Raw genomic sequence first — 17,633 nt, 5'->3', positions numbered from 1 at the left:
GATACTGTGATAAATAATAGAACAGATTTAAATTGTTTCCCATTCTTTCTTCCTCAGTTCATTTCTTTTGATCTTCCCGCTGATAGTCTTTGGCAGCTCTTGAACAAATTCTACCTGTTGGGATCAAGGGAAAAAATTAGCCCAGAAGTTTCCATCTTTAGACAAAGTAAGTTATATAGCAGTTATTATCTCTAGGTGAAAGAATTAGGACACCCATTTGGTTCAGTTTTGGTAACAACCAGAAACGGAGATGGGTGTTACTGAGGAGATGTCGCTTAGTATTTAGAATTTACTACAAGTCCAGTAAGCCAAATGACCCAGCAAATTATGTCAAGAGTTTCATTTTAATCTCAAAAGATTCTGATTCTTATCCATGTCATTAGTTCAGTTCGGAATATTTGGTATAGCATGTTTGAGGAGAATATTTATTAAAAATTTTTTTTTAAAAAGCTGAAATTTGTCACAATGCTAAGCAAATTGTCATCATAATTAGAATACCTACCTTTCTGGGATATTTGTAAGGTGCTGTAGTTTTTTTAACATGCTCCTGAATCTCCTTTTTTAGTTGTTCTTGATCATGTGACATGTAATCAGGGGCCAGAACAATAAAAGCCTTTACTACCTGCAAAAAATATTTGAAACACAAGGAAGATGAGTGTATATTTTTATGTTTCTCTAACTGGGAATCTAAGTGCTTGCTGGGGTGGGCCAGAAGGCTTCATAGTGTTTAATCCCAGCTCTGTGCTCTTAAGTCAGCCAGTTTGAGTCTTATAACTCTTGTTCTGTAATACAAGAGAGTTTCTGGGACCTCTGCTTTGTTAATGATCTTAATGAATTAGAACTTTCTCATCTAACTACATCTTGAACTCTGCCCTCTGACCTGCTTCTGTTTCTGAGCTGTTTTTGCTCTTGACTTCTTACCTCATCTTTCATCAGCTTCAAGAAAATTTCCTTTTAGAAAAAAAATATTTCCCTTTTAGGAACTCGACAATGCACTAAGCACAGCCTTTTGGGTAACATCTTAGCCTGGTCTAGCCTAGTTTCTAGGTCCCTACCCTCATTGTGCCCCTTATAAAGAGTATTCACACTGAGTTTGCTCTATCCTTGTTGAAGGGAACAGTTCATTCAGGCTGTGCACTCTTCATTCCAGAGGTACTTATGTTGATAATAAGGCTGTGAAAATTCCGACATACACTTTGCTATTACTACGACCAATTTACCTGACCTTGAGGAACAAGAGTAGAAAATGGTGGTGGTCTTGCCGTCTAATTGGCAGAAGACAGGGAGGACTTCATCACTTTATGCTCACAAATCCTGTTCTCAAAGTTCACTCTTCCTTGAAATGTTTTGGAAAATCCTGCCCTGCCCAGAGTGTTTAGACCATCTATCTATAATTTTATCATACCCATTTTTTGGTATTTCATAAAATGTTTTTGTGTTTATACTGGCTCTTCTGCTTTATCAATAAAAAAATTTAACCTTGCTAGAGGTGACTCATTCAAAGGCAGATTATTTTAAGAACTAATGTTTGTAATTATTGGCTTGAATATTGATAACTTCTACACCTTGGATAACATCCACTGTATCTTTGTAAATTTTTTTTTTTAAGATTTATTTACTTATTATAGAGAAAGCACATCCATGCACCCAGGAGTTGCAGAAGGGGCAGAGGGAGAGAATCTCAAGAAAATCCCACACTTAGTGCAGAGCTCAACTTGGAGCTCAATCTCATGACCCTGAGATCATGACCTGACCTGAAATCGAGAGTTAGATACTCAACTGTCTAAGCCACCCAGGTGCCCCTATAAAAGTCTTTATAAACCATTACAGAAGATCGTAAATTAATATGGAGTGCCCTAACATGATTAAGAGCATGAACTCTAAAGTCAGACAGTCCAGGTTCAAATCACACTTTGTTGTGTAATTTTGGGAATGTTAGGATACCTCTCTGTGCTTGTTTCCTTCTCCAAAAAGAGAGGTTGTGAGGATTAAATACGGCCTATACAGGCCCTGTGTAAGGCTTAATAATACCTGGAACATCAGAAAAAGTCATCAGAAATATTAGGTATTAGTTGTAGTGATATTAGAAGTACAAAAAAAAATTTTTTTTAACTAAAATCCTTAAGTTGGCTTAAAAGTTTCTCTAAAATTCTCTGCAAAATGTTGCATTTTTATAAGTCTATAGTTGTGCCATTTAACATGGTAGCCACTTGTAACTTTAAACTTAATTAAAATGAAATAAACATTTTCTCAATCATACCAGCCACATCTCAAGTACTTTATAGCCATGTTTATTGTATCAAATTGTGCAGATATAGAATATTTCCATCATTGCATAAGTCCAGTAGTGACCTATAGCCTTCAAATTACAAAGAACATTGTGATCCTACTGGTGGAGTTAAAAGTGAAAGGATAAACTTCAGTAATCACAGAATCAATTCCCTGATCTATGGAATATTGGAGGCCTTGCTTGGCAAAGGAGACCTGAAGAGTAGCACGGAACCTTGAAACCCAAAGTACCCTCTGACCAGCCCCAGTAAGAATGAGCTTTCAAGCGTATATATGACTCATGATCTTGGGGTCATGAGATGAAGCCTCTCACTGGGCATAGAGCTTACTTTAAAAAAAAGGGGGGGGGATGAGCTTTTAGGACTGTCTTATTCACAGCTTATTTCCTGAATCTTCCACCCATCCATGTACCCAGCCTACTTTTGGTTGCTTTAGTTGCTATCTTTTATTTTTTTTTTTTTAAGATTTTATTTATTTATTTATTTATTTATTTTTTTTTTTTTTTAAAGATTTTATTTATCCATTTGACAGGGAGAGATCACAAGTAGGCAGAGAGGCAGGCAGAGAGAGAGAGGAGGAAGCAGGCTCCCTGCCGAGCAGAGAGCCCGATGCGGGATTCGATCCCAGGACCCTGGGATCATGACCCAGGCCGAAGGCAGCGGCTTAACCCACTGAGCCACCCAGGCGCCCCTAAAGATTTTATTTATTATTTGACAGAGAGAGATTACAAGTTGGCAGAGAGACAGACGGCGGGGGGCAAGGGGGAGGCAGGTTCCCTGCTAAGCAGAGAGCCCGATGCGGGGCTCAATCCCAGGACTCTGAGACCACGACCTGAGCAGAAGGCAGAGGCTTAACCCACTGAGCCACCCAGGTGCCCCCTTAATTGCTATCTTTGACCTTCCTTCCATCCCCTGATATCTGATGCCGTCCTAGCCTCCTCAGCTACATAAAAGACCATGTTGGTTTCCAAACCTGGGTAATAATACCATCTAGCGGATATCTGGCATCCTATCCTGCTGTGAGCCTGGGTTGTTGGCATTCGCACCATCCCTCTATGGAAAGGATACAAATTCCTTATATATATTTTCAGTCTTTTTCATAGCAGTTCTTTCTGACTAGCGTATTTACTAATGACTGTCTGACTTGGAGTTAGTCATTTGGGGAATTCTGTTTCAGTGAACTGCTGAGAAGTATGAAAAGTAGACTGCCAACAAATTATAAAGTGGAGATGAATTTTTTTTTTTTTACCTCCCCCCTGGTGGGGTCTGGGCTGCTGACAACAGCAGCCTCTACAACTGCAGGATGCTCAATCAGGGCACTTTCCACCTCAAATGGTCCAATTCTGTAACTGGGAAATAAAACAGAAAGGTGAGCAGCAGATTTACTCCAGAACACCCATGATCAGTTAATGTAGACATATACACAGATGAAAAATTACCCAGAGGACAATATGATATCATCTGCTCTTGCAACAAACCAGAAATAGCCATCTTCATCCACATAGCCCCTGTCCCCAGTGATGTAGAAATTGCCTCGTAGTGTTGAAGCTGTTTTTGTAGGATTATCCTGTGAAACAAATAGCATTCTGTTAGTATTACTGTGAATGTGATTCTTCTGTTCAGTTGGATTTTTAAATGTTCAAGGGAAGGGGGGGAAAATGGTCTCTTTGAGAAGACTGGGAATGAAGAGGTGGCAGCACATAAAGATGAAATTCCGTTGCTGAGCTAGCCCCGTCAAAGAAAGGTCAACTATAGTTACAAAGACTAGGCATGCTGCCATCCTGACAATTTTCTTTTCTTTTTTAAAGATTTTATTTAGGGGCACCTGGATGGCTCAGTGGGTTAAGGCCTCTGCCTTCAGCTCAGGTCATGATCCCAGGGTCCTGGGATCGAGCCCCGCATCGGGCTCTCTGCTCAGCGGGGAGTCTGCTTCCCCCTCTCTCTCTGCCTGCCTCTCTGCCTACTTGTGATCTCTGTCTGTCAAATAAATAAAATCTTAAAAAAAAAGATTTTGTTTATTTATTTAGAGAGAGAGAGAGGGAGATAGCAAGGGGGGGAGCATGAATGGGGTTGGGAGGGGCAGACACAGAGGGAGAAGGAGACTCCCCACTGAGCAGAGAGCCTGAGACATGGAGGCTGGATTCCAGGACCCTGGGATCATGACCTGGGCCGAAGGCAGATGCTTAATTGACTGAGCCACCCAGGTACCCCTTCTTTTCTTTTTTAAAGATGTTTAAAATTTGAGAGAGAGAGAGAGAGAGAGAGAGAGAGTAGCGGGATGGCCACAGGGAGAGGGAAAGAATATTAAGCAGACCCCATGTTGAATGCAGAGCCCAATGTAGGGCTCATTCCCATGACCCTGGGATCACAACTTCAGGGGAAACCAAGAGTTGGTTGCTTAACCAACTGAGCCACCACGTGCCCCCCTGGGAATTTTCTTTGATGGATCACTAAACACTGCATGAGTTGAGGATCCAAGGTGTGCGGTAATTAAGTCTTTTGGGTGGTTAATACCTAACACTGGGAGGAAAAGAGAGAGGTGAGTACTCAAGAGTTAAAAGAAAGCACCAGCACCTAATAAAGAATAAACTTTGTTTTTACATTTTGTTTCATTTTACACAAAACCAGAACTGGTTCTGTAACTCTGGTAGGAGGAAAAAAGGAAGTATTGTTATATTATGTAAAATTCATGGACAAGTAGGGATGCTTGGGTGGCTCAGTCAGTTAAGCATCTGCCTTTGGCTCAGGTCATGATCACAGGGTCCTGGGTTCTGTCCCTGTTTCTCCCTCTGCCTCTGCCTACCGCTCCCCCTGCTTGTGCTCTTTTCATCTCTGTCAAATAAATAAAATCTTTTAAAAATTTTTAAAATTCACTGATAAGTAGAACCCGGACCTGTGCTTATATCAATGTAAACTTCACTATAATTTGTATACTTCCATCATAGATGAAAATAGGTTTGCAAACAGTAGGGAACTTGGAAGGCCTCTAGTGAAAGACATTTCTTAATCTCACTGCCCCATTTTCTATCCCTCTCACTCAAGAAGGGAGAATAATCAGGTTTCAGGAAAATGATTAAGTGCTGTTTCACTGTGTAGAGGAGGAGTATATACAAAAAGGCTGTCTTTCTAGGGCTCCCTTCTCTTACCTTCATGAGCCTGCAGCAGTGATCTAGCCTTGGGAGAACAAGCATTTGGATGTTTCTTTGATTTCCTATCTGAGGAATTAATATTCAGGACAATGAATCTCTCAAGATATGTCTAAAGTACCTATCCTGGGTGTGTTTTATGGCAAATAGGGATCATTACCAAGCACTTTTGAGAAATAAGTAGGAAATAAGAGGTTATTTAATAAGTCTCTTACTATATAATGAGCAAAAAGGCCAAATGGTCGGTTAGGTAGAACTTGAATGCCAATATCTCCTTCTTGTCCAGGAGGTAGAACATTGCCATTTACATCTACAATCTAGGATAAAATAGAACAATTTATTTAAGGAAATTTTTATGTAAGGTGCATGTTAAAATTTTACTTTGCATGTTTTGTATTTTGCCATTTAAGAATGCAGGCTTCCAAAAAAAATTTAAGTATACTTTAAATTCTCAAGAGAAATGTGTTTATAAATTCTTAGTGCAAAATACATGACAAAATGCAAGTTAGCAAAATAAAAAGAATAAAAATCATCTTTAATTCTATCTAACAATAATCTCATTTTTGGTCATATCTTTTGAGACAATATAGAGATAGGAAAAAATAGGATCACTTCATAAATACACTGTTTTACAACCTTCTTTTATCATGCAGTATGTCTTGGTTGTCTTATTAAGTATTACTCTTATTAAGTAAGTATTTCATTACTGGTTTACAAACGTTGTTTAACTATGGAACAAATAAAACCTTACTTTAGGAGCCCAATATAAGCAGAGAAAGGGAAATGTTTTCTGGTTGAGACACTGCTGAGTATGCCAGAAGCCTTGTTTTCTTACCTTTTCCCGAGTCCTCCTAGTTCCCTGAAGTACCTAACAGTGAAAAACTGACAGTAGCTAGCGTTACCTAGGCCCTGGCTGCTTTCCAAGTAATAAATGCTACAGCTCTAAGTACTTCACATATACTGTTTTCTTTAGTCATTACAATAGTTCTATCTGGTTTGCACTATTACCGTGCTTAAATGAGGAAACCAAGGTGCAGAGTTTAAGCAACACAGTATATAACTGAGATGAAATTAATCTCAGCAATCACACTCCAGATCTTGCCCTCTTCGTCACAACACTTCTCTGCAGGCTCTCCAGTGAGTTCAATCCAATTTTGAAAAACCCAGATTAATATTTTTCAGGCTGGTCACTTAACTCATGTACCACATTTTGCCTTAAATAATTTTTAGCTATCTTTAAATATGAAACGGACATCCACCAAGAGCCTTCAAATCTGAGATGTGGCTTGTGTGGAAAATAGGGGTATAATACTTATTTGGCATTTTCCAGATGGAAATGAGCTATGTCCCCAAAAGAAACTTGAAAGGCAGAAGAGTTCTAAATGTAAAATCATACTTTTACATTCTTATAAATAAAAAATATATAAATTCCCACCCAGTCATCTAAAGAACATTTGGTTCCAGTATCAAGGAATTACTGATGGAAAGGAGATATTTTAAGAGTTCCAGATACTGGGGTGCCTGGGTTGCTCAGTGGGTTAAGCCTCTGCCTTCGGCTCAGGTCATGATCTCAGGGTCCTGGGATCGAACTCGCATTGGGCTCTCTGCTCAGCAAGGAGTCTGCTCCCCCCCTCTCGCCCCCGCCCTCTCTGCCTGCCTCTCTGCCTACTTGTTATCTCTCTGTCAAATAAATAAATAAAATCTTAAAAAAAGAAAAGAGTTCCAGATACTTAAAATAGACTACTCTTTAATGGATAGGAAGAGGCAAATGTTCTATTTCTGGAGAGAATCTCCAGATTATGCAAGTGGCCTTAAAAATCTTTAGACATGAAAATTATGGGTTTGGGGCTTTGAAGTTGCAAGACTCTGATACCCAGCTGGTGGGAGCACATCCCCAGATGCCACACTGTCATTGCAGATGCTCTTAGCTAGGTAACAAGAGAAGTAATAGGAGCCCTTGGGAAAAAGTTGAAAATGGAGGTAGCTGCCTTAGGGAAATATGCACAACAAAATTACAAAGAGATACACTTCACACCCATTAGTTTAGCTGCTATCAAAAACACAAAAAGTGTTGGTGAAGATGTGGAAAAATTGGAACCCTTGTGCACTGTTTTGGGAATGTAAAATGGTATAACCACTGTAGAAAACAGTATGGCAGTTCCTCAAAAAATTAAAAATAGAATTACCATATGATCCAGCATTTCTGCTTCTGTGTATATACCCCAAAGAATTAAAAGCATGGCCTTGAAGAGATATTTATATACCCATGTTGATCACAGCACTAGTCACAATAGCTAAAATGTGGAAAGAACCGCCCACTGACAAATGAACAGAAAAGCAAAATGTGTTATATCCATACAATGGGCTATTATCCAGCCTTAAAAAAGGAAGGAAATTTTGACCCATGCTACATGGATAAGACTTGGGGACATTATACTAAGGTGTAATTAGCCAGTCACAAAAAGATAAATACCGGTTCCACTTAATACGAGGGACTTATACATAGTAGTTACAGAGGTAGAAAGTAGAATGGTGGTTGCCGGGGCCGGGGACATTGTGGAATGGGAAGTTATTATTTAATAGATATAGTCTCAATTTTACAAGATGAAAAGAGTTATGGAGCTAGATCTTATTAATAATTGCACAATATTATGAACGTATTTAATACCACTGAGCTATGCACTTAAAAATGGTCAAGATGGTATATTTTATGTGTATTTATTATAATTTAAAATTGGGGGAAAAATTAGCTAGTAATGCTGACTGGGAATGCATGACAGAGCAATTCTCCTCTTGGAGAATTTCTGCATTCAAATATAGTTGCTCCAGAAAACCACTGAGCTCAAATTAGTGGGGCGGTGGTGATACAATGCTTTTGGATCACTGTGAGTACAGCTGCACCTGTGAGACCTTCACAGCCATGCATATTGGGAATTGTTATTAAGAGGGAAGAAAGGAACATAGCTTTGTGAAATGCTAGCTTGATTACTTAAAATGCAGACATAATAATGCTTAATTACCAATTTTTCTTTCTCTAACCTAAGGCAGCCTATAAACCAATGAACCATTGTTAAGCCTGTTTACAGAATGTAACCAGGACTCCTCTACCATCTCTTCTTAGAAAAGCTTTTCAAAGGAAGGAAATGCAAGGGAAAGAGGAATGATAATAATGGCACCTATCTTTTAGGTCTATATTATGTGCCAAACACTTGGTTCTTTAGAGATGTTATCTCATTTGATCCTCACAAGAAGCCTGTGATATCAGTTCTGTTATTATTAGGTCAACCAACCACCAGTTTGCCTGGGACTGAGGCAGGAGAGTGTCTCTGCGATGTATGTCTTTCCATGCTAAAACCAAGTAAGTCCCAGGCAAACTGAGGCAAGTTGGTCACCCTAGTCCCTATTTTACAAATCAGGAAACTGAGACTTTAGAAACTTCCCCAGAGACACTCAGCCAAAGACACTCAGCTCATGAAGCTCAGAGCCAGACCTGAACCACCAGGCAAGCCTACTTTTAGATGAGGTTCTCATCAAAGTTAAAGCAAGGGCGAGAACCCAGATCTGGCTTATTCCATAAGCTGACATCAGTAATCCACTTCAAACTTACACAAACTTTTTCAAACTTACCCAATCATAGGAATTGGGATGCTTGTTTAAAACACAGATTTCAGGGTCTGTGAAGGGGCCTGAAAATTAATATTTTTTAACAAGTATCTGTGTAATCCTTATGATCAGAAAAGCCTCAGAAGATTGATTTAATCTGTAATTACCCCTCATTTAGGTTTGGTTTTGTGTGATCTGTTCTGTAGACTCATCTATTTTGTGTTTTCATTGCTATGCCATGGTTTTCTCTTATGTATTAGTGTAAGTTCCTTTGGCTATGCCTAGCTTTGGGTCTACTGATCTGAGAACAATTCTAATCCTGTACAAATTGTGCAGATGGGATAATAGGATGCTCCTTAGGGATCAGGTGGTAATAACAGCCATGGTTACAGAGAGCCAGGAAATGGCCAGGCAGGGCTGGGTAAGGAGAAAAATGCTTCAGCTACTATAAACTATAGCTTTCTTTGGCCTACTTGAACCCCTTAGAAGGTCTTAACCTCCCTTGTTAAAAAGGGCAATGTGATGGTTGTGGTTAAAAGTACAGATACTGGAAACAGATTGCTTGGGATTGAATCCCAACACTAGTAGCTCCTAGCTATGTGACCTCTGGTGAATTCCTTCCCTCTCTGTGCCTCATCTATAAAATGGTTCTTTTTTATTTTTTATTGACATGCAGTTGACATACACTGTTATATTAGTTTTAGATGTACAACATAGTGATTCAACGAGTTGATATATTATGCTATGCTCACCACAAGTGTAGCCGCCCTGGGTCACCATACAATATGATACAATACCATTGACTATATTCCCTATGCTGATCTTCTATCTTTGTAACTTACTTATTCTATAATTGGAAGCCTGTATCTCCTACTTCCCTTCAGCCATTTTAAGATGATTCTTATATTGGTAATGTCTCTCATAAGTTCTTTCTGGGAATCAAATAGATTAATATTTATAAAATTCCTAGAACTGCTTGGCACGAGAAACTTCTTTGCAAAAAAAAAATAAAAATGGAGACCATTAAATTAATGTCTCTAATCCATTTCCATTACATGGAAATTAAGATGTCATAGAAGCAGCATGAAATCATCACCAAAACTAGGAGTGTAGCAGAGGGTAGAGTGGGATAAGTGGTAAACAGATTGGGTTGTTAAATATTCTCCTGGAAGGGGATGTGCAAACCTTAACATCAAAAGCAGGAGACGGCTTTCCCATTGAGCCAGGCTTAATTTTCATTCCCTTAAAATTTCCGCAGATTAGCACCTAGTTCAGAAGGAAAAAGAATCAAGTAACATTATAAGTAACTTAAAATTCATTCATTCATCTACCATGCATTCATAAAACAAATATTTATTGATGATCATCATTATTATGATGAGCAAGGCTCAAAATAAAACAAATTTCTGCTCTCGTGGAGTGTAGAGATAGACACTAAACAAATACATCGAGTAAAGTCACAATACTTAGTAAATTGATAATTACTAAAATATCCACATTAATGAAAACATTTGTACCCATATTAGCATGATACTTATTATGCTGCTTCTATTTCATACATCTGTCACTTTTAGGTATTTTAATTTTTGACCAGGCACTACATTCTCATGGTTTATAAATTGAAGCATTATAAAAAGATACGCTATGAAAAATTTTTCAGCCTTTCCCTTATCTGCTCCATTGTATGCCTCCTTTTCCTTACATAATAATCAGTCTTGTTAGTAGCTTATTCATTTCCTCTAGAATTCTTTCTTATTCTTATTTCTATAAGCTCTTTAAATAACTTTTTTTAGAAGTATACTTGCCAAGGAGTTATCTAGTGAACTCTTAATATTTCAAGTAACAAGGAGCTCAGCATTTTACATTTTGAGGCAGCCCTGACTAAGAGAGTTCCCTCTTACATAAGGGGAATCTTTCTGTAGATCTAGTATTCTTTCACTTAAAATATATTGTACTGCCTTCTGATCGGCTCTATTGTGGCTTTTCTCAGTATATGGCTAAACAACTGTATCTGTTACAGAGCTTTTATGCAACTAGCTTCCCTTACAACTTTTTTTTTTAACTATTCTTCTAACCACTCACCTTCCTCCCTATTTCTCAATCATAAGGATATAATAAATACGTATTTTAAAATTTATTTATCAGTTATTTATATTTATTTATCAGTTTTTATTTATCCAGCTAAGTCGAGTCCAGCCTTGTCTTTTCAATGAGGTCCTATACCGTTTCAGTCTGTCCGTATCCTTCATAGATATCCAGACCTGTCCTTTTTCTCCATTGTTCAGTCACTTCAGGATTGATTGGTTCACCAGCACTCACACAGTGCTTTAAGCTTTTAAATTTATAGCTTCTCAGAAAACAGGTAAGTTAAATTAAGGAGAAAAAATGGAGAGAAATGAAAATTAAAGTTACTTCTAAGAAATTCAATGTTAAGTGTGTTTTAGTTCCCTCCTTCCTCCCCTAGCCAATACAAAATAAACAAACCATTCTAACATTGTAAGGTGACTCCTAAAACATCCTTTTCCCCCCCCCACTTTTATTTTTTGGGGTACCTGGGTGGCTCAGTAGGTTAAAGCCTCTGCCTTTGGCTCAGGACATGATCCCAGGGTCTTGGGATCGAACCCCGCATCGAGCCCCGCATTGGACTCTCTGCTCAGCAGGGAGCCTGCCTCCCACTCTCTCTCTGCCTGCCTCTCTACCTACTTGTGATCTCTGTCAAATAAATATATTAAATATTTAAAAAAACAATTTACCAGTTGTGTGGTTAAATTGACTGTGGAATATTATGCAATGAAATACTATAGAGCGGTAAAAAAAAGAATAAAGAAAACTCCTAGACAGTGCTGTCCAACAGAAATTTTTGCCACAATCAAAGTGTTCTATTATCTGCACTATCCACTGCAGTATCATCTAGCCTTATGTGGCTACTGAGCGCTTGAAACATAGCTAGTGCAACTTTGGAACTGAATTTTTAATTAATTAAAATTAAATGTGAGGGGCGCCTGGGTGGCTTAGTGGATTAAAGCCTCTGCCTTCGGCTCAGGTCATGATCTCAGGGTCCTGGGATTGAGCCCTGCATCGGGCTCTCTGCTCAGCGGGGAGCCTGCTTCCCTCCCCTCTCTCTCTGCCTGCCTCTCTGCCTACTTGTGATCTCTGTCTGTCAAATAAATAAATAAAATCTTTTAAAAAAATTTTAAAAAATTATATTTAAGTAATTATATGGGGCAATATTTACCATATTGGATAGAACTGGATAGCACACAGTTCCAGTATATATTGTTAGGCAAAAAAAGGAACGTACAGAACCGTGAACATATTATGTTTCCATTTATGTTTTTTGTGTGTTTGTTTTGTTTATTTATTTATTTATTTATATTTGACAGATCACGAGTAGGCAGAGAGGCAGGCAGAGAGAGAGGAAGGGAAGCAGACTCCTTGCGGGGCTTGATCCCAGGACCCTGGGACCATAAGGAGAGCTGAAGGCAGAGGCTTTAACTCACTGAGCCACCCAGGCACCCCTCCCTTTATGTTTATAAAAGGGTGAGAATACTGGCATATTGGCTTGTGTTTGCACAGATTTCACGGAGGAGAACTGAGACAGAGGACAAGACTTAGAAAAAGAACTTTCACTCTGTATTTTTACACACCTATTGAATTTTATGTTGTATGAAATACTCCCTATTCAAAAAGTTTTAAAAATTTTTAACAATTCAAAAATATTTACCAATGCACCCTTTCAAATGGAATCAGTAATAGAGCAAAAGACATCTATCCTTTCTCCTATTTGCTGGACTAGAGTTCCAAATAGGGGTTATTTTTCTGGTTTCTCAGCTCAGGCAACATTGATCATCTAAAAGATTAAACACCTTTTATCCATAACCACTGGGCTCCAAAGGGGTACACCCACGGCTGAACCCTCCCTTTCCTCCTCTTGCTTAGGGGATCCTGCCCTGGACCCAACAATTACGACTTAAAGAATGAGAGCAAGAAGGAAAAGGGGGACAAGAGATTGTTAAACTCCATACCTACCAACGTGGAACTACGTTTTTTTAGGCAGAAATAGCCTTTGTTTTATGGCTTCCTTTTCTTCTCCCCTAACCCCACTAAGTGCTTATTTACCAACCTGCTTACCTGGTCATATCATTCTGTATAAGCATTCGGTATGCAGTTGGTGCTGAACAGAAGACTGTGATGGGAAACTTGGAAAGTGTCTGCAATTTAGAAGTAAACTCTTAGTCTTACTGCAACTTTAAAAATAAGTCCCTAAATGTTTGGTAGGCACAGCACAACTTAAACGTTGTTTATTCCAACATAAATGCATTCACACCTTTCCTTTGTATATCTTTTCAGGATAATTGACTTTCCAGGTGTGAAATTCTTAAATCATGTTGTCTACTCTGATTTCTGCAAGTTGCTTTATTCATCAGTCCTGTCGGGGACACTGTTAAAGCATTCCTGAATAGTGACCTCTTGCGCCCTGGGCCTTACTTGCAAGATGGAAGTTGGCTCGAAACGTGGCAAATAATGTGCAAATACACATGCTCCCTGGATCCATGGAGAAAAGACACTACTCCATGCCGACTTTGCCCAGCCTGTGTCTGAGGTATTCCACATCACATCTGAAGGAGTCAAATCCAGCCAGAACCTGGGAAAACAAAGAATAGTCCTGATCCATATAAGGAAAACAAATTGAAAAGATCAACAAGTGAATCATCACCTTTGTAGTTTTGACACGTCAAGCTGGAGTTCTGTGAAGGTACCTTCCATTTACAGATAATCCTAAACCAAAACTGCTGTGAGTGTGTCCAGTCATTTTGGGGGATCCGCTTGTTCCGCTGGTAAAGTAAATGGACATCATCTCATCGTGTTTTGTCTTCACACAGGTGTGGCTGTCACTGGCGTGTCTGCAAAGGAAGAACTACATTGATTCTGCACATTGCACGTGGCATCATGAACTGTTACCACAGAAGAGAATTCAAGAAACCATCTACATGGACCTCTTCACCTCATGGATTAGGCCCTGGTGACTTAGGCTGAATTCCAAGGTAAAAGTCATCTCTTTCTCTATCTTCATAGGTGCTTTCTGGAATTAAACTAAATTTTGTCATCAAAGCCCATTTATAATAGGCTTGTAATTGGTTTCATAGCTTTTTACTATGTGATAAAGAAGAGCTGAAGCATTTTAAAAAACTCGAGTGTTTTATCATACCGTCAGCAGAACAAGGTATCTATGATCGTATAATTAAGACTATGTGAGAATGGCCCCTTCCCCTTCACTGTGGATGTTTTCAAGTAATTTTTCTTTTTAAGGAAGTGAGTATGTGATTAGAAGTCATGGGTGATGGTATTAGGCAAGATGGTAATTCCCACACTGTTCAAGAATCGGATGCAGATCCAATGGATAACTGGGCTGCTAATAGGTCATACATTAGGGCACCTGAGAGGAGGTAAGCTCTGTACATACAGTGCCTAAAAAGCATAGAGATTTTATCTGGGAGTGTTGGGCTGAGAATGAAACATTAGAATTAGAAACATCCAGGGGCAGCTGGGAGGCTCAGTGGGTTAAAGCCTCTGCCTTTGGTTCAGGTCATGATCTCAGGGTGCTGGAACCAAGCCCTGCATGGGGCTCTCTGCTCAGTGTGGAAGCTGCTTCCCCCCTCTCTCTCTGCCTGCCTCTCTGCCTACTTGTGATCTCTGTCTGTCAAATAAATAAATAAAATCTTAATAAAAAAAAAAAGAATTAGAAACATCCAGGGGCGCCTGGGTGGCTCAGTCGTTGGGCGTTTGCCCTTAGCTTGGGTCATAATCCCAGGGTCCTGGGATTGGGCCCCGCATTGGGCTCCCTGCTTAGCAGGAAACCTGCTTCTCCTTCTCCCACTCGCCCTGCTTGTGTTCCTTCTCTCGCTGTGTTTCTGTCAAATAAATAAATGAAATATCTTTAAAAAAAAAAAAAGTAAGAAACATCCAGGCTACAAGAATTATAGAAAAGTTGTTATTATAGAAAAAAAAGTTGTTATTATAGAAAAGCCTAATGAAGCTAGTCTAAGTGTTTAGTCTATGATTCCATAATTTCTTCCTTAAAAATAGTACCTATAGCTGTGTACCTCTCATTTCTATAGAAACCTAAGGTGGGGTTATCATACCAATTTCACCACTAGAGGCTGTAAACGTAGCAGTTAGGAGTGTGGCCTCAGGTGCCAGACTCCCTGGGTTTGAAACCCAACTCTGCCAAATCCTAGCATTTGGCCTTATTCACGTGTATTACTGTAGTACCCCCTTCTTAAGTTATTGCAATATGTAAATGAGTTAATATATGTGAAATGCTTGGAACAGTTTTTGGCACATAACCAAAGCCATATAAATGTTACCCAAGTTGCAAGTATATCATTTTTAATTAGAACAGTACTTGGCTTTTGGTAAAAACTCAGTAAATGTTAGCTATTTTAAAGGAGATAGGAATAAGTATGGAGTTGCAAACATACTCCCAATTCCTTGGGTAAAGGTGGGAAGCTCATTCTAGAGAGGGAACTGGCTGCCAACCTAAAGCTAAGATAGAACCAATACTGGGCGAGAGTGCTAAGTGACCCCTGGAAGCATTCCACAGAAGGGACTGAACATCAGTGTAACTTAGTTTTATAATAGCATCCATTAACTTTAAGTGTTCTTATTTATAACCTGAAGTGTTGGTATCTGCAAGGAAATGATATAGCCTACACATAAGAACTGATTATGATCAGTTTCTCTGGGTAACGATAACAGCTCTGTGTTGGTGCTGTGAATGCACCTCCTAGATTTGGCTGCAGGAACGAAGGACTTACCCCCCACAGCTGCTGGGAGCCCTATTCAGAGATAGCTTTGGCTGAAGAGAGCTGCCTCGCTCAAGGTCATCCCTTCCTTCTAGGGAAAGCACACACTCAGTTACTGATCAGTAATGGTATATAAAGGCCAGGACCTTTTGCTTTATCCTGGAAAAGCTTTGAAGGACTATCCAAGCCCCAGAGGTTCCAGTGGATTAGCTGAAGGTTTTTCTGGGAGTGCATGGCAGATAAATTTCTTCTTTTGCTCAATCCCCCTCCTTGCCCTTCTTTCATAGATATTGACCCCAAGACAAATCCTTTTTTTTTTTTTTTAAAGATTTTATTTATTTATTTGAGAGAGAGAGACAGTGAGAGAGAGCATGAGCGAGAAGAAGGTCAGAGAGCGAAGCAGACTCCCCATGGAGCTGGGAGCCTGATGTGGGACTCGATCCCGGGACTCCAGGATCACGGCCTGAGCCGAAGGCAGTCGTCCAACCAACTGAGCCACCCAGGCGTCCCGACCCCAAGACAAATCCTTAATAAACTTCTTACACAACCGATCTCTATCTCAGGGCCTGCTTCCTTCAAGATCCTAACATACAAAAACCACTCCAAGCTCCTGCTTGCCTCAGAGCTTTGCAGATTATTAGTGCAGGAGTAATCACCAGTTGTTCCCTTTGCCTCGTTTTAATTTTCATTTTTCTGATCACTTGTGGATTGAATACCTTTTCAGTTGTTCCCTTTCTTTCTGGGGAAGCTGTCCTACAACAGTTATGGCTACTCACTTCATCATCTCCTTGAGGTTCCCCCACCCGTCTTTGGGTTTCTGAGACACAATTAGCTTGGAGTGCAGATTTTCACATTTAGATGCAACAGCGTCTACTGCTGGGGCTAAAACTTCATTGGTAATAACGCACTTGGCTTTCGAAGATTGCAGTCTGTAGAGAATGTCTTTCTGGGTCAGCTGAGTGGTTCCTGGAATTAAAACTGTCCCTGAAGAAGCAGAAGGAAAGAACATAGAGAAGGAAGGATTTTCTTTATCATTGTTAGTTACTGTACTATATAGATCGCTCCTGTGTCCTCTCTTTGTCTCAGAATGAGTTTGCCATTCAGTTTACTAGTCTGGGTATCTATTTGCCTTCCTTTCATTATTCTGCTTTTGCCTTTCAAAGCATCTCAATATCTGTGTCCCTTTTGACTGAACATGAAAGCATGTTAAATGCTGGCTACTTTTCTTCCATCTGAAGACCATTCATAACATTCAGCTTGAAGATAGGGTTTTTTTCTTTTTTTTTTTGAAGACAGTTTTGATTGAAGAGTTCTATTATCCAATATTTATTGGCTAAATGCCAGATGCTAGTGTAAGTGCTTTGCACGTTTTAACTTATTTAATCCCTACAAAAAAAAAAAAAACACCATAAAATCTATGAATAATTTGCCAAAGATCACTGGAGTAGAAAGTGGCAGTGCAGGGACTGAACTCTGTAGCCTGACCCCACAGCTGTACACTTAACCACTTCAGTCCAGCACCTTTTAAAACGTATGTAAATGTTTTATGATTTCTTTCCAAAGGGAGGGATTGAGGCATTCATCTTTTCAGTGCTCTATTTCTCCCTGCTGTAAATTACACTGTAAGTGTAGTATAGTTGTTAAGAGTCTATCCTGCAGCCAAACAGTCTTATCGGTTGGCCTTGGAAAAGCCACTTCATCTCTATGAGTCTCAGGTTCTACATCCGTATAATGGGGATTCTGTAAGATTAATGAAGAGTAAATGAGTTAAAATGTGTAAAGAGTGCTGA

At 39.4% G+C, this 17,633-nt stretch overlaps 2 protein-coding genes across 3 annotated transcripts in view; one reads left to right on the top strand and one right to left on the bottom strand.

Annotated features, from left to right (window-relative positions):
• The window catches only part of ERI2 (ERI1 exoribonuclease family member 2), a 97,451-nt gene that overhangs the window by 9,554 nt on the left and 70,264 nt on the right, over window positions 1-17,633 (top strand). The window contains exons 9-10 of one of the 2 annotated variants that reach the window (XR_006382370.1): window positions 13,388-13,793; window positions 13,921-14,082. The exons of the other annotated variant lie outside the window; for it this stretch is intronic. The gene's annotated coding sequence lies outside the window, so the exon portion shown is untranslated. The remainder of the gene's footprint in view (window positions 1-13,387; window positions 13,794-13,920; window positions 14,083-17,633) is intronic. 2 annotated transcript variants of the gene reach the window in all.
• ACSM3 (acyl-CoA synthetase medium chain family member 3) overlaps window positions 28-17,633 on the bottom strand; it is a 28,237-nt gene continuing 10,631 nt past the window's right edge. Inside the window, exons 4-14 of the mRNA XM_044234229.1 lie at window positions 16,620-16,827; window positions 13,798-13,941; window positions 13,526-13,682; window positions 13,169-13,248; window positions 11,261-11,384; window positions 10,223-10,303; window positions 5,650-5,751; window positions 3,728-3,855; window positions 3,538-3,637; window positions 503-622; window positions 28-114 (exon numbers count right to left, since the gene is read on the bottom strand). Coding sequence (XP_044090164.1) covers window positions 28-114; window positions 503-622; window positions 3,538-3,637; window positions 3,728-3,855; window positions 5,650-5,751; window positions 10,223-10,303; window positions 11,261-11,384; window positions 13,169-13,248; window positions 13,526-13,682; window positions 13,798-13,941; window positions 16,620-16,827 — 1,331 coding nt within the window. The remainder of the gene's footprint in view (window positions 115-502; window positions 623-3,537; window positions 3,638-3,727; window positions 3,856-5,649; window positions 5,752-10,222; window positions 10,304-11,260; window positions 11,385-13,168; window positions 13,249-13,525; window positions 13,683-13,797; window positions 13,942-16,619; window positions 16,828-17,633) is intronic.

Source organism: Neovison vison, chromosome 14, assembly GCF_020171115.1.
Source record: "Neovison vison isolate M4711 chromosome 14, ASM_NN_V1, whole genome shotgun sequence".
In the NCBI taxonomy this organism is placed as follows: domain Eukaryota; kingdom Metazoa; phylum Chordata; class Mammalia; order Carnivora; family Mustelidae; genus Neogale; species Neogale vison.
The sequence above is the reverse complement of the archived record's forward strand: the minus strand, read 5'-3'. Positions and strand labels throughout refer to the sequence as shown.